A 16,226-nucleotide genomic window follows, 5' to 3' on the forward strand; every position below is an offset into this window, starting at 1 on the left:
TAACTGAATCAACCATCTGGTACAATTATAGCTATTCTGAACTATGCAGTTTATGAAAACTATGCAGCCCCTTCAGCAACTGAAGAATTTGAAAGTAAATTAAAACAAAATATAATTTTACATTAAATAAAAAAGTTTTAAACTTAATTAAAATAAAACATGTCTTAAATTAAAATAAGTAAACTGTCACATTTGGACAGTGAAGGAATGTCAGGATTCTTGCTCAGAAAAAGGATCAACATGCTCTGAAGCACAAAAACCTTTTTGTAACAAAATATCGATTTCTGTTGTCCCTGTATCCATACATTATTAGCAAACAAAGTATCACGATGCTACACAGTATCAATTTTTCCCCCACCCCTAATTATTATGTATACATTATATCGGTTATGGTCACAGCAAATACTAATGTGAATGCTTTATTGGTGTCTGATTCTTATGAATGTTAGGACTCACATGTTCACTGTTACTGTGTTTACAATCCTAAACCCTCCTCTACCTGGTCAGGTTATTTTTTACACTTTTAGCTTTTGAGAGAACAAAATTCCTATTTTTGTGATTTTAAAGGCAAACTGCTCTGTTTCTGTATCACCTGCAGGTTTTCTGTCTGCCCGGCTCGGACAGTCTCGGTCGTTCACCTACCGCCTACTGGTGATGGCCAGAGGGGCCGATGGCGCGATATGGCAGCCTCGCTTCTGTCAGTCTGCCCCAGGGCAGCTGTGGCTACAACTGTAGCTGCCTCCACCAGTGTGTGAATGTGAGAGTGAATGAATAGTGGTATTGTAAAGCGCTTTGAGGGCCCCAAAAAGCGCTATATAAATGCAATCCATTATTATTATTATTATTATTATTATTACTTTCTTTTAAAACTTCACGTGCTTCTCCTTCTGGACAGACCTAATTTGTGCACTGGTATAAACATTACAGCTGATATTGTTAGAAAGGTCAAAGTTAACATGTGGCTGGCGTTTTATTTTGAAAATCCTGGCGACACTCTCTCATATGCCGGTCTTTATTGTGAGCGTGAGGGCTAAACCTCCAAAGGGCCAATCAACAGATTAACAAACCGGCACTTAACATGTAAATCCTCAGTCAGAAATTAAATCCAGCGCCTTTAAAGGGATTTATGGACGGAAGAAAGGCGCCGAGAGGGAGAGGTGGAGGCAGGAGAAAGAGGTGGAGAGGGGGAGGTTTGGTGTGCGCGGGGTTAAAATAAGAACAACAGAACAAAGACAAGAGGAGAGAAAAGACAGGGAGCAGATGGAGCACAATATGTGGACACACCCACAGTAAAAAAGCTTCTGCGGCACCAGAGTCCAGAGGAAATACGTCTAATTTAACCACTTTAGCTAATTTCACTGTTTTTATGTGAGAAACTCCTGATTTCATGTGAACCTCTGTGCTGAGAGGTGGAGCGCGAGAAGCCGGCACAGAGCGAAGCTCAGCCGGGTGAAGCAAAGCTGGATGATCCTTCAAAGGGTTAAAGTCCCAGAGAGGCTTCAAACAGCCTTCAGAGTCTGAACACACACACACACACACACACACACACACACACACACACACACACACACACACACTATTGTTTTCTAACTGGTAATTTTCTGGTTTGGCAGGAAACAATGATCCTGCTTCCAGCACACACACACACTCAGCTGCTGATTAACCTGCCGTTACAGAGCGAGTGTGTGAATCTGTTATTTATTTATCCTCGAGTCTTCCTGAGTGTCTGTTTGTATAAACTTCAGCCGACTGCACACACGCTCACGAGGCTGCTGAGCTTTAATACGGTCGTTCCTCTAATGTCCACTAAAGACTCCACCCTCAGACTGAAACGTCCATGTTTACAGCACAAGTGTAAGGTTTATTGAGGCAGAGATGCAGATTAATGACAGAGCCAGGAGGTTTTAGAGAAACATGAGGACGTGTGTGTAAGTTTTAGGCCTAATTCAGAGTTTCTGTGGAGACAGTAACCAGCACAGATCAGTAACAGACACCAGGTGTTGTTTTACAGGTGGTGGAGTTCCACAGGGCTCTATTGTCGGTCCTCTGCTTTTTATTCACATGTCATTATGAAACTCGCTTCTAACAGCACAACTGTGAAGGAGGATGAATGCTTTAACCCTTTAAAGCCGGTCAGAGCAGCACGCTCTGTTTTGCGTAACTACTTTTAAATCCCGGTAGCTCTGCAACCACGTGAGCTAGCACAATAATTGTTTTTGCATATGAAACCGGAGGAGTTGTACTTACATCTTATGCCATCAGCTTGTCCTCGGTCACAGTTTCCTTCCACATATAGCTTTGCAAAAATTGCATAAAAAGCACTTGCAGCAACAAAAACATAATATTCCAGAAACACGCTTTGCCGATCCGATCAGCTGTTCATAACACTTCCTACGTCCATCAGCGCGAACTATCGCATGTTCGCCATGACCTGCCCGAAACCGGAAGTGACGTCATTTTGCAGAAATGTAGTTTTTTACCATATAGCCTCATGAGCCTATACTGGTGTTTTTAAAAGTTATGTTTGACTTTATGACTTTCTGTGTCGTTTCTGGGATGCTTAGGACTCATATTGCACTGCTGGAAATAGTTTATTTTGATGCATATGCTGCTTTTTTGCAAATTTGCACTATAATATTTATTTTCGTTTTTCCTGCAGTGTATAAAAATTGGTGTATTTCAAAAATAAAACTATGAAGACACTCAAAATAAATTTCCTGTGGTGGGAAACTATTTTGTGCAACTTTTTTGTATTTACAGTTTTGAGGGATAAGCCTCTTAAATTTCTCTAACTAGAAATATATGTTAAAAAAACAAAAACGATTTTCAATTTTTTTGTAGTTTATTGCACTTTTTTGCAATTTATGTAATTACTATGCACTTAATGCAGACATATTATTAAAATTTAGGCTGTAATGGTTGTATTGATGTATAGCAACTTGAAATGCTCCCAAAAATGGCTCCACAGCATGTAAACATATAATATCAGCTCTGGCGGACTTGGTTCTATAGCTGTAGCTAAGTCGTAGCTGTCGCTAGGCTAACCTCAGCTAAACCGAACTGGACCTCTGTACTGAGGTTTTGCTGTTGGAGCCTGTTTAATGGCACTACCTGACCAATGACATGCCAGGAGTCTCGGCTCCGGTTTTAATGAGTGAAATGTTACCGAGCACTAACAGCAGGTATCTGTAGATCAATAACCTGCAGTTAAACCATCTATCAGCTATCAAACAGTTTGTTGTTTCAGCTCTCAGACCCTCGGCCCCTGCGTCTCTACTTCCTGTGCTCTTCCTGTTGGGGAGGGGGGGTCACGTGACAGTCAGCTGCTCCTTTGTGTTGACAAACAGCGTGATAGATCAGGTATTGGTAACCAGTCACATGCTGATCTGAAGCAGCTGCAGCGCCGTTTCCTGCCTGCTGGTTTTAAACTGGCTTCCCTCAGCGGGATCAGCACACGTTTAACTCTTTTAAAGCTGGTTTAGCTTTTTTGGGGCGTCAACAGCTTCTCTGATCACATGACCGCTTTACCAGGACAACTAAACCCGTGTCACATTTAGCTGGTGCTAATAAACCAGCTTCTGCTCTGAGCTATCAGGCCCTGAAGCTAGAAACTGGATTTAAACACGGTGGAGTCACGCGTGATGACAGAAGGATGATTGTTTTACTGCAGCTCAGACACAGCACTGAACATGTCAGAGGATTCCTGATCAATAACCAATAAATCCTCAAATCAGCTGCAGTAAAAAGCTCCAGAGCGCTGTCTGAGCGTGCTCTGTGACCACATCAGCCTGGGCTCCTCTCACTTTAGAGCTCGACGACAAAAACCAGAGAAACGCCGACTGAGCGCGCTCAGACGCGTCCTGCTCGGTCCCAGCTGATGATCACAGAGTAAACTGAGAGTGAACAGGATGCTTCCTCGTTTCTTATCGTTTTATTCTCATGTTTATTTATTTCCCCCGTGTTTGCTGATTGGCTCTCTCAGATTTTATCTTGATGTAAATAAAACACGTTAACTAAACGTTTGACGCTTTTATAAAAGTGCAAAAGTTTTCAGTTTCAGTTTTACTGTAACGCACAAAATATAAAATGATTTTTGAGTGACTCTGATTTCTAATCTGATCAGCACAAACACTTCTACGCGTTTTATCTTCTAAACAGCAACTTTACCTCATGTTTTACGTTTGTGTTAAAACTAAAACAGTGAACACAAACACATCAGCTGTTTCCACCTCAAACTGTCTGCTGCTCTGTTTTTATGTGAGCTGAACTCAAACGTGACAGAAACAAGTGTCCTCGACCTTGACCTTTGACCTGCTAACATGTCACTACTGTGGAGGCTCCTTAGCATGAGTGAAGAAGTAAACCGCACAACGACAGCCCTCATCAGAGCCTCAGAGCCCCACACGCTCCACGCCGTCGCCCTGCAGAGGCTCACAGAGGCCGGGAGGCTGACCCGCAGCCTCGGTATGAGCAACGGACCGAACAGTTAGTCAGCTACTCATGAACATGCAGGTAAAGGTGTGCACAGCTCACTACTGCACCTGCTTACAGTCTTCTCACTGTGCAGAGGAATCCTGACAGGGTCAAAGCCTGAACACGACCCTGCTGATGGGACAGAGGAGCGAAGAAACCGAGTTTACTGCAGTAAAGTCTGATTCTACTGCAGCTCAGCGGGACTCTACTGCAGTAAAGTCTGATTTCTCTGACTCTACTGCAGTAAAGTCTGATTTCTCTGACTCTACTGCAGTAAAAGCACATCAGTCTGCATTTGTTTGAATGTTTGTCAAACTTCTCTGAGCTGGATGTAAAAACTCATTAACCACAGAAGAAGAAAGGTGTGTGACTGAACCTCTCTGAGGATCGATGGGTCTGTAACATTACGTCATCGTTTCTGGGCCGATGCGGATCGATCAGCAGCTGTGTGTATTGATCAGTACTCACCTTCCTCCGCCCTGCAGGAGCCCAGCAGCAGCGGGAGGAGCAGCAGCAGCAGCCCGCGGCAGGAGGAGGCCCGGCCGTGGGCCGCGGGGCCCCGCTGAGCCCCCATTACTCCGTCCCGGTCGCACCTATCGATCACCGATCACTGACGTCAGCTGGGCTCGGTCTCCGCCGGCCGCGCGCGCCTCATTGGAGCCGAAAAGTTCGAGAAAAATGAAAAAAAGTCCTCAAAGTGTCCAAGATGGAGTCACGGCTCCTTCAGCTGCTCCGAGCTCCCACCCGGCTCCCCCTCATTCCTCCATCCCCTCCTCCTCTCCCCTCCAGCGTAGAGCAGCGGGGCGCGGCTGCCTGCGAGGCCGTCTGAGGAGCAGCGAGAGGCGGCTTGGAGAGCGCGCAGGGGTCGGTGGGACAGCTGGAGGTCCCGCACCACAGACACACTCACTCACACACGCCAAGCCGCAGTTACAGTCACACAGCGCGGACACGCACTCCCGGAGCTCACACCAGCGCTCCCAGTGCTCCCAGTCTGCGGCCCCAGCTCACACGCGCACAAAAAGTTGAGAACAAAAGCTGCTCCAACTTTCTGCCTCCACCTCTGGATGAGACCACGCCCACACACCCGCAGCCGCAGTGTGAGTGGCTGAAGGAGCCTGCCATTCCAAAGGGGGCGGGGCTCCGCGAAGACAGACTGTGAAGGAATGTGGAGAGAACGTGTCTGCGCATGTCTGTTTTTGAAACCTGGAGACCGAATCCACCAAAAACTTCAAATTCCTTAAAAAAGCAGGGACGGATCTACACGATCTACACGGGCGGCAATGCGCCAGATTTGTGGCGCTTAGCGCGAAGTGTGTAGTTAGTGTGTTGGGTTGTGTAGTTTGTTGTGTAGTCGCTGTATTGTTTCGTGTGACAATGAGAGTAATAATGAATGTGACAAAACAGTGTAAACTCTTGACTGTTGTCAAGGTTCATCCCTGTGCTGTTCTCCTGTGGCGGATGTTTGTGGGCATCTTATTGCGACACTTGATTGTTTTAGTTTAGTTTTAGTTGTATTTTAAATGGTTGTACAAAAAAAGTAGATGCATTGGCTGCATGTTTAGATAAACAGCTGTATATAAGCTTATTTTTTACCAAGATTTGTGCAGAAAATAATTTACTAAACGTGTTTTTACAAAACATATAACTGATAGTAGGATTTTATGTTTTTGCCCCATGGCTGCATGTTTACTTATTATACAGGCGACACAGTAAATACAATGAAAACTCACGTTTTATTTAACTGAGATGTTTATTCATGTATAGACTGTATTTATATCAAACGTGTAAACCTGCTGCACTTGAATCACTTTAAACACATGTACCTGCACATGTGTGTTTTAAAAGCTTTCATTTTGCCACCCTAAGAAAATTTCTCTAGTTCAGCAACTGAAAGAAAAAATACAAATTAAATAAAATATGAACAAAATGATCAAACCAGCTTTAATAAAAGTCTAAACAAATCATATTTCTGTGTTTTAATCTGTCTGTTGTGTTTCTAATAAGGGCTGAATCATCAGTTATAAAACAGCTGATGAACACACATGATACTGACACATATCTGCATCACTGTGCTCCGCTTTATTACTTTATTACACATTTATTACACATTATCTTATTTATTTATTCCTGTTGGTTCTAATCAGTGATCAGTACTCTTGACAGTGGGAAAAAGTCACATTTCATGTGTGTGAGAGAGCGTGCTAGTGTTGTTTCTGGTTCATTTTCTTCATTAAAGATAAGCAGAAACTGAAGCAGGGTTCCTCTCTCTCTCTGGGTGTTTGTTATGTAAATGTCTCTCGTCCTGTCTGACAAACTGAATCCACACCTGAGGAGGAGGACGCTCCTCAGCAGCCGTGCTTTCACTCTCAGGTAGTTTCTGACCTTATGAAACAGTCACACCTGCAGTGACTCCCCAAACATGGAGGGAAGGAGCTGCACGGCCTCCTTTGTTCTTCAGCTGAGGAGACACTGGAGCCTCCTTTAGGGAAGGAGATCAATCTATCCCATAATCCTCAGCGGCATGGCCTCGGATTGGAAGGGAAGGAGACCCAGCTCTTATTTTGAAGTGTTTTCTGGATGTTTGGAGTTGAACTGGTCAGACTGGTGAGGATCCAGGATTCTGTTTTAACTGTCACATTAAAGGGGGCGGGGTTACAGTCAGGCTGAAGTTTCTCACCTGCAGCTCCATGAAGACAGGTGAGAGCGGGCGAGAGACATTCAGTCCCGACAGAGAGAGAGAGATGAAAGGAGGCGAGCTCCTGTTTCTCCCAGTCTGAGGACAAAAGACGGAGTCAGGTGTCCTCCTGCTGCTCCTCTTTGTTTCTGCTCTTTGTCGGCAGAGGTGTGAACGGCCCGGAGAACAAAACAAGGAGAGGAAGAGGAGGAGGAGGAGGAAGGATGGAGAGAACAGAGAGGAGGCCTGTGGGAAACTGTCACCTGACTGACGAGCGCACACGTTTGACAGACAGGTGAGAGTCCCGCCCCCCAGTGATGTCACAACAGCGGAGGAAGACACGACGATTCAAACTGCAGAAATAAAAATAATCATTAAATTAAATTGAAAAGGTGAAAAACAAAATAAAATGAATTTAAAATGACAAAAAATTATAACATGAGAGTCGAAACAAAAACGATTTCCTAAAATAAAAAGTCAGATAAATCGGAAAAATCAAGAATTTAAAAGTTTAAAACCTAAAACTTAATATTATCAGAAGTGAAAAGAAATAAAATCAGAACTGCAGAAAAAATGAAACAAAGAAAATTTTAAAATAACTAAAAATGATTGAAACAAATAAAGATAAATAAAAATAAGATATTAGTAAATAAAAACTAAAAAGACAGAAAAACTATTATGAAAAAGACCAAATATTATTTATATTTTATTTTTAATTAGTGAAAAAAATATTAAAAGGTTAAAAAATATAAAAATCATAAAAAGTTTTTTATTTAAAAAAGAAATGAAACAATTAAACTGCACACAAATAAATAAAAAAAAAAAAGTTAAATAGAGGTAATATAAAATATGTAGTTATAAAAAACCACAATGGGAAACACAAAATGCAGAAATAAAGTAAAAATAAAGAATAAATAAATACTAACTTAGAAAAGAGGTTTTTTAAATTAAAACAGAACAAAAAGAAAAATAAGAAAATGATTTAAAAAATCATAAAAAAATAGGAAACATTTAAAATATTATAAGATTAAAACCTGGAAATAAAAACAAATAAAGTAAAAAGAAAAAATCTAATAAAACTTTTAGCAGAAACTGTAACGACCTCAACACCAGCGTGAGCAGCACGAGTCCGTCAGAGCCTGAGATGGTCTGAGCGTGTGCAGAGGAGGGGGGGGGGGGGGGGGGGGGGGGGGGTGGGGGGGGTGGAGGATGAAGGTGGAGCTGCAAGCAGGGGAAACACAGGAAGAGCTCATGGGTGAAGGAGGGTCGCTGTGACGGAGAACATCCACTTTCTTGTTCCTTAATAAAGAGTCCAGATGAAAAACTGGACTTCACGCCTCTCTCACTCAGTAACAGCTGAGTGTCGGTCGTCCCTGTGACCTGGCAGTGGAAACGTCCCCCCAGCCTTTGGTCTCCTCTCGCAGCAGATCAGCCACAGACGACACTGACATCAGCAAGACGAGGCCTGTCGCTTCATTTAAAACGTTTAAGTCAGAAAAGTCCAACTCAGCTGTCGAGCACTTTAAGAAAGTGGGTAGCTGCACTTCCTGTTTCTAAGCGCCTCCATGAAAGGTGACTTTTTTAAACTCCTTTATTTCTGTAGACAGATGGCGGTCTGCGGGGACACAGCGCTCAGAGAGGAGACTCAGGCTGTGCCACACCCCTGAGGATCTGACCTTTGACCTCAAACTTAAACCCAGAATGGCCCTGACTGTAAGCACTCACTGCTGAGTCTGTGTCTCCCTCTGCTGGACACTCGGGGAACTGCACCCACAGAGTGACCCATGGTGTTGGTATGATCGATCTGTGGTTACTGATTTGAGCATCAATGAGACGACGACAGTGAAGAGACAAAATGAAAACTTTATTAACATAACAGACACGTGAGTGGAGCCGAGCACGCTCAGTGTGTGGAGAACTTGGGCAGCTGGTTCCCCAGGATGACGCGTCGCTCCACCCCCTCCTCCGAGATGCTGGCCAGCCTGACCACGCCCCCGCTGGAGCCGTCCCGCTCCATGGCCAGAGACAGAGCTGAGGAGAGACAGCGAGTCAGTGAGACGGTTGTGGAGGGCAGCTCCCAGCATGCCTTGCAGCAGCAGCGGTGCGTTACCTGCGGCGGTGATCTCCATGCACTGCTCTTTGTTCATCCCGGGTTTGTAGTTGGCGTCCATGAAGCCGTAGATGTAGGTGCTGCCGCTGCCGCCCACCGACACCGGCTGCCTCACCAACATCCCACCAATCGGGACGCTGTACACCTGAGACAGGTAACACACAGAGACGATGCTTTACATCATGGTGGAAACAGCACCATCTGCTGGCCACACGAAGGACTGCATCAGCGCTGAGGTCTCACCTGTCCGCCCTTCCTCTTGTCCCAGCCTGCCACCAGGATCCCAGCTGTCAGCTCCTCCCTGTAACGGTAGCAGCTCGCTCTGAACAGATTGGCTGCCGTCTCCACCAATGGGGGCTCGTCCAGCTCGATGCTGTGGGCGGGGCCAAAGACACCGGTGAGTATTGGCCTCACCTGAGCTGACAGGAAGGCTGTGTGTGTGTGTGTGTTACCTGTGGAAGCCCAGCTGGTAGGCGACGATCTCAGCGATGGCCTGAGTGTCAGCAGCTGATCCAGACCTGCAGCCAGAACACAAACATGAGCATGGCGTCTGCTGAGGAGCCGCTCATCAGGAGAGTTCCTCAGACAAGTTCTCAAGGTGCTCAACAGACCCCCCTTCTTCAAATCCGACAAAAGTGGTGTCAAATGTTTGTGCCGCTATCATTTTAAAAATATTTTAAGAAGAACGTTTCTAAAGAAATTTGAAAGTTAGCGCGTATCAGTCGGAGCCCAATTAAAGGCCATGTAGGTTCTGCTGAAAGTGCACTCCTGTTCATTTTATACAACTTGCTGGCCCACGTGCTAATGTCAGTTAATATTAGCATTTCAGCTAACTTTGATGTAAAAGCTACAGTTCACTTACTATTAGCTTAATGTTAGTTAACCTGTTAACCCACATGCTACCATTAGCATATTAGCAATAATTAGCTTTGTCAGCAATTTTATTAATATTAGCATTCCAGCTAACTTTGATGTAAAAGCTACAGTTCACTTACTATTAGCTTAATGTTAGTTAACCTGTTAACCCACATGCTACCATTAGCATATTAGCAATAATTAGCTTTGTCAGCAATTTTGTTAATATTAGCATTTCAGCTAACTTTGATGTAAAAGCTACAGTTCACTTACTATTAGCTTAATGTTAGTTAACCTGTTAACCCACATGCTACCATTAGCATATTAGCAATAATTAGCTTTGTCAGCAATTTTGTTAATATTAGCATTCCAGCTAACTTTGATGTAAAAGCTACAGTTCACTTACTATTAGCTTAATGTTAGTTAACCTGTTAACCCACATGCTACCATTAGCATATTAGCAATAATTAGCTTTGTCAGCAATTTTGTTAATATTAGCATTCCAGCTAACTTTGATGTAAAAGCTACAGTTCACTTACTATTAGCTTAATGTTAGTTAACCTGTTAACCCACATGCTACCATTAGCATATTAGCAATAATTAGCTTTGTCAGCAATTTTGTTAATATTAGCATTTCAGCTAACTTTGATGTAAAAGCTACAGTTCACTTACTATTAGCTTAATGTTAGTTAGCATATTAGCAATAATTAGCTTTTAGCTTTTACCCTGCTGGTACCACACTAGATGATAAATGTAATGTTATGGAATGTAGTTAGTGATCCACAACCTCTAGCATATCCATAAACACTTACCTTTAACCCACACAACACAATGCAACAGATAGAGAGACCTTCACTAAGGAGCTGCAGGGAAACCTACAATATTTTGGAAATTTCCATCACATTGAACAAAGACAGACACTAACTATCTGTTTTTGTCAGCTGTTTGATGCTCCAACCTGAGGCCTGCTGGACCTGACTGGTCAACAGAAACTGCAATTCGGGCTTGACTGATACGCACCAACTGGCAGGCCCCTTTAAATTTCTTCAGAAAAGTTCTTGTTAATATTATTTAAGATGATAGTGGCACAAAAAAATTCTTGCAGCACAAACAGCACAAATATTTGACATCAATTTTTTTTACTTGGGCAATGTAATCCTGCATCCTTAAACCTTTTAAGGTTGCTTAAACAGTTCTCAGCATCTTTACCAAAGGTTAAAGTTTTATGAGAGGTCTCCCTGGGCTCTTAATGAACAAATGAATTCAGTAAAACATTATTTCAAACTGCCTTTTAATGTTTCCTGGGGCTTCAGTTTTACATAAGAAGGCTGTACAAATGTCTCAGGCTCCTTAATGACTCGTTAAGAAGCCCAGAGATCCTAAACTTGGTCCCAGGCTTTAGATCCCTTCATGTCTCTGTGGTTTTCAGGGTTGCTAAAGCGGTTACTTTGTGTTCCTGCAAGGTTACAGAGTCCCTAAAAAGTGCAGACTGTGGGTTTCTGTGAGGACTGCTGCTTCTAAACAAAGTTTATTTTGAAAGACTTCCTCAGATTAAAAACATAGCTGTTTTATTCTGAAAGGTTTTCTGTGCTCTGATTAGAGTTCCTGTGATGCAGCCCAGTGAGGTTGACTGACCTGCAGCAGTAGATCTTGTCGTGGATGCGAGTCAGTTTGTCTGTGACTCTGTTGGCGATGTACGCTCTGAAACACAAACACACAGACAGGTTAAAGGAGTGTTTCCTGCACTCGGCTCCATCGTCACGTGTTCAGTGTTTGTTTTCTCACCCTGTAGTGGTGCGAGAGTCGGCCCCGATCACCACTCCTCCGTCATACTCCACGGCCATGATGGTGGTCTGACACACGACAACAAACAGGTAAACGGGCTGATAAACACCCTGCACTCATTATCGGACAGCATCTCTCCCGTTTAAACTCTCAGCTTCATCACCCTCCGTGTCCCTCCTCCTCCTCTGAGACTGTTAAATGACTCCTTTATCGGTGAGCTCATTATCGGACAAGCCATTTACGCCACATTGAAAAACGCTCAAGTGAGAAAAACACAGAAATGTTAAACGTCTGTCCCACAATGCAACCATAGCGTTAGCCAGCTCTCCACGCGTCCCTGTAGTTATTTAAATATCTTTAATCAACCACCCAGTACACGCGTGTCCCCGCGGACTCTACCCCGCAGTTTAGCCCGCTCCGGTCCCGCTGTGCTCCGGAGCTCCTCACAAACACAGCTACCGTTAGCCGCTGTTAGCTGCTGCAGAACTGCTGTCTCATTCAGCCGCTATCTTCCGTTTAAAGACGCTCCACCGGGACCGAGGCGGGCCTGGTTCGGTCCGGCACAACACCACAGACCACGTACTTACCCCGGTGCTGACTTCCTGGCGGGTCCAGTCCGGGACCAGGTCACTTTTGGACGAAATTTGCTGGCCGAAGTACGGCATCATCACCGGTGCTGCCGCCATCTTCTCTCTATGAATAACTGGACTGAGTAGAGGCTGTCCGCGCATAAAGCCTAACATTATTTTATTTATGCTATTAGCGGAATATCCATGTTACAAACCAACTCCCATATGATTAAATTACAAGTTAGATTTAATAACTCAACCTTCTTTCAATTCAGAGAGTCTAACTTAGCTGTATAAATTTCCTCGAAACAGTTTTATTCGGGCACATAAGTGAACAGCTCTGCAGTTGGGGTCCTGCGAGAAACAGGAAGATAAGGTAAACACCGAGCTGGATTAGAAAAACTTCGGCTAAACCTGATTATAACGATTATTTTAAATCATTTAATGTGTTTTTCTCCTTTAAACGGAGTAATTAAACATATTATCGAAAGCTGGTGTGTTTAAATGAGGTTAACAGATAATTAGTGGCTGTTGTGTTACGTCCGAGCATCGCGGAGGACCAGACTACAATAAAAAAAATGTGCAATTTTATCCCTGGTATTTAAAACTTTACAGTAAAAAGAATACCCACGGGACAGAAAGTAATGTTAACACTTTTTATGTCGTGGAGGAGTTCCTCTTTGATTCGGCATACCCCATCGTGGATGTCTGTTAATTGATTTGTGATCGGCTGTGTTGCAGATGACGGTTCACAACTTGTACATATTTGACCGCAATGGAAACTGTTTGTATTACAACGAGTGGAACCGCAAGAAGCAGGCGGGCATCTCCAAGGAGGAGGTGAGCCTCAAAGCCAATCAGCAATCAATAAACCAGACACAGAGAGTGTGAAGGAAAGGTGTGTTTATGTGTGTGCAGGAGTTCAAGCTGATGTACGGGATGCTCTTCTCCATCCGCTCCTTCGTCAGCAAGATGTCTCCTCTGGACATGTATCCTTAACATCACCTGTCAATATGTCCTGCTGATAGTCTGTCTGTCCTCCTGTCTGTGGTCCTTATCCGTGCTCAGGAAGGAGGGCTTCCTGTCCTTCCAGACCAGTAAGTATCGTCTCCATTACTACGAGACACCGAGCGGCCTGAAGTTCGTCTTGAACACCGACCTGTCAGTGACCAACGCCAGGGACACACTGCAGCACATCTACAGCAATGTGAGACACACACACACACACACACACACACCTATGAGGGGGTTCATCTATAGAACCAGCTGAACTGCAGCTTTTTAAAATCCAAGTGTATTGAACAGCACATGAAACGGATCCAGCTGACCATCCATCCTGAAGACGTTCTAGGATAAAAAAAAGTAGATTTTTCGTTGAATTATGTGAAATTTAATCTGTTTTCTCAAAGAATCTTTTAAGAGTGATGAGAGAGAACAACATGTTGAATCTTGGATATAAACAGAAATCTGCTCGTTCTATAACAGGATTCGCTCCATGAGAGAGCAGAGATTATCACACTGAGGCTGAAATAAAATGTTTTTTACCCAGAATTCATTCAGCTGAAGGGTTGAGCTGACAGGTTTCATTAGTCACATATTAACGTTTAAATCTTTAGTTCAGATCTTTGTGTGTTACAAACTTTACTCTTCAAAGGGACGGGCTATAGAAATAATATTAATAATAATCATCTGAGCTGCTGTTTTCTGTCTGTGCTAAACAGGAAGTGTTGCAGGCTTTATTGTGAAAGAGACTTACACTGTGTGTGTGTTTGTCAGCTGTACGTGGAGCTAATCGTGAAGAACCCGGTTTGTACATCCACGCAGACGTTGGAGAGCGAGCTGTTCAGCAGCCGACTGGACGCCTTCATCAGAGCGCTGCCGTACTACAGCCCACGAGCCGCCTGAGCGTCGCACACACACGCACACACACGCACACACACGCACACACACACACGCTCACAGTGAGAGTTTAATGTATTTATTTTGTTCTTTCATGTCCTTGTCTGTTGAATCAAACGTATATGAAGCCACTCTGACCTTTGACCTTTAATAAAAGCAGCTCTGTGGAACTTCCTGGAAACTGTCGTTACTCTGCCGATGCTCACGCCCGTCAGAACAATCGCACGTGTCCGGAGTTTATGATGATGTCTCTGTGTTGATGGTTTAAACTGTGCTGACTGGGTGGCACCACTGGGGGGCGCTGCTGCTGGCTGTGAGCTCACGAGGTGCAGCACAGCAGATAAATTTGTGAACTCTGCAGAAGTACGCTGCCTGAGGGAATTACCCAGGATGCACAGCACAGACTTGCCCTCTGACCCTCGTTATCACATGTAGCGTTATAAACCTGAGTAACCGCACATCACTCTACCAGCAGTCTGTCACATGACTCATGGCCTGTGATGGATGTTAACATCCTGCTGATAAACCCAGAGTTTGAGCCTGTAACAGCTGAAGACATCAGTGTGAACGACCCTCTGGTTTAACACAGTTAACACGTGAGTGATGTAACTGACCCGAGTCTGCTGACTGATTAACAGCTTCAGTCTGAGCTGGCCCCGCCCCCTCCACATGCTGTCCTTCAGCTCCGATACCGGAGTCTCCATCAACACCTGAACACGTCGCCTGACCTGCTGAACACACGACTGTGGACAAAGAAGATCAATCAGTCAATCAATCAATCAGTCAATCAATCAGAACCTGCTGAACCGCAGCTTCTATCATCATTTTTCAAGTGCATTGTGGGTAATGCAAGCAGAGGCAAAAATGACGCTGCATCATTAGGCGGAGCCGCAGATGAAGCGATGACATCATCATGATTGGAGTGTGTGTCCACAGTGTAATCTCTAATCCCACTGAAAAACATACTGCCAACAAACTGCTGGGAACACACACGTTGGTCTTTGCATACATGTGAGGACCATCTTGCCAACAATCACCAGTACAGACAGACAGATGCAGACAGATGTGGGGACTAGGAAACATGTTTATGTAGCAGTTTTGCATCCATCATGATGTCCTTACATGTAGAAATGTCCTCACTACAGTGACTAAAGCCTGTCCTCAAGAAGAAATCTTTCAAGTCCTTAAAAATTAAAAATGTCCTCATAAACAAAAGTGTGTTCAGATACAAAGGTCCGTGTTTCTCCAACATCTGTATGGTTCTTAAACACTGATCTTTGTGCTTCTGTTTCTTTACAGGAAAGTGTCCAAGAATCTAAAAATGTCCTTATAAAGATTTCCTCTCCTTGCCCTCACTTTGTAAAAATAAACTATTTAAAACACTTTACTTATTCTCAAACTCGGTGGATTCCTGTGTGAGGCAGGAATACAATCTGATACAATCTGGATGTTAAGTGTTGTGTTGTGAGCTGGTAAAGACTTCCTGTGTGTGTTAGAGCAGCTGCAAACAGCAGAGGCTGGTCAGGGTTTATCCACATCCATTCAGCACAGCTGCAGACCTTTGACCTCTGTGTCAGCAGGTAGAGGTCAAACAGGTCTGTGTTGTAACTGAGACACAGTGTCAGCAGGATCAGCTGTGTAAATGAAATACAGGACTTAAACTGTGCTGATTAAACACAGGATTCAGGTGTGACTGAGTAATATGGACACATGCAGTTCAGTATTAAAGCCACAGAAACATTTATTTACCCTAAAACGTCTGAGTTTACAACACTTTAAACAACGTGTGCAGTTACTGTGACTCAGGTTAACCACTTAAGCCCCAGAAAAACCAAAGAAACCAAAGTTACAGCCCCTCGGA

At 43.9% G+C, this 16,226-nt stretch overlaps 4 protein-coding genes across 5 annotated transcripts in view; 1 reads left to right on the plus strand and 3 right to left on the minus strand.

Annotated features, from left to right (window-relative positions):
- Positions 1-5,181, minus strand: part of LOC102782809 (ephrin type-B receptor 4b-like) — a 37,206-nt gene extending 32,025 nt beyond the window's left edge. Inside the window, exon 1 of the mRNA XM_087838491.1 lies at positions 4,942-5,181. Coding sequence (XP_087694617.1) covers positions 4,942-5,047 — 106 coding nt within the window. The 5' untranslated portion in view covers positions 5,048-5,181. The remainder of the gene's footprint in view (positions 1-4,941) is intronic.
- LOC148103139 (uncharacterized) overlaps positions 1-16,226 on the minus strand; it is a 193,774-nt gene that overhangs the window by 81,782 nt on the left and 95,766 nt on the right. The window lies entirely within an intron of this gene.
- Positions 8,991-12,655, minus strand: psmb6 (proteasome 20S subunit beta 6). Its single transcript, XM_006809315.3, has 7 exons — positions 12,485-12,655; positions 11,898-11,965; positions 11,748-11,813; positions 9,710-9,775; positions 9,501-9,630; positions 9,258-9,402; positions 8,991-9,178 (listed from the first exon to the last, which is right to left on the minus strand). Exons 1-7 carry the CDS (start codon positions 12,638-12,640, stop codon positions 9,051-9,053), a joined length of 759 nt encoding a protein of 252 aa, XP_006809378.3. The 5' UTR covers positions 12,641-12,655; the 3' UTR covers positions 8,991-9,050.
- On the plus strand, positions 12,757-14,579 carry trappc1 (trafficking protein particle complex subunit 1). Its single transcript, XM_087838671.1, has 5 exons — positions 12,757-12,842; positions 13,208-13,306; positions 13,385-13,455; positions 13,535-13,673; positions 14,243-14,579. The coding sequence occupies exons 2-5, from the start codon at positions 13,208-13,210 to the stop codon at positions 14,369-14,371; spliced, it is 438 nt and encodes a 145-aa protein (XP_087694797.1). The 5' UTR covers positions 12,757-12,842; the 3' UTR covers positions 14,372-14,579.

The sequence above is a fragment of the Neolamprologus brichardi genome, chromosome 3, assembly GCF_056152115.1.
Source record: "Neolamprologus brichardi isolate AB-2024 chromosome 3, ASM5615211v1, whole genome shotgun sequence".
Lineage (NCBI taxonomy): Eukaryota > Metazoa > Chordata > Actinopteri > Cichliformes > Cichlidae > Neolamprologus > Neolamprologus brichardi.

Bases quoted from the DNA above. Each gene is read 5' to 3' on its own strand.
- psmb6 (XM_006809315.3), bottom strand. From the start codon at position 12,640: ATGTTAGGCTTTATGCGCGGACAGCCTCTACTCAGTCCAGTTATTCAT. The intron at 9,631-9,709 runs GTAACACACACA...CCCCGCCCACAG, and splicing joins TACCAGCTGGGCTTCCACAG to CATCGAGCTGGACGAGCCCC. The intron at 9,403-9,500 runs GTGAGACCTCAG...TACCTGTCTCAG, and splicing joins ACAAGAGGAAGGGCGGACAG to GTGTACAGCGTCCCGATTGG.
- trappc1 (XM_087838671.1), top strand. From the start codon at position 13,208: ATGACGGTTCACAACTTGTACATATTTGACCGCAATGGAAACTGTTTG. The intron at 13,307-13,384 runs GTGAGCCTCAAA...ATGTGTGTGCAG, and splicing joins CGGGCATCTCCAAGGAGGAG to GAGTTCAAGCTGATGTACGG. The intron at 13,674-14,242 runs GTGAGACACACA...TGTGTTTGTCAG, and splicing joins TGCAGCACATCTACAGCAAT to CTGTACGTGGAGCTAATCGT.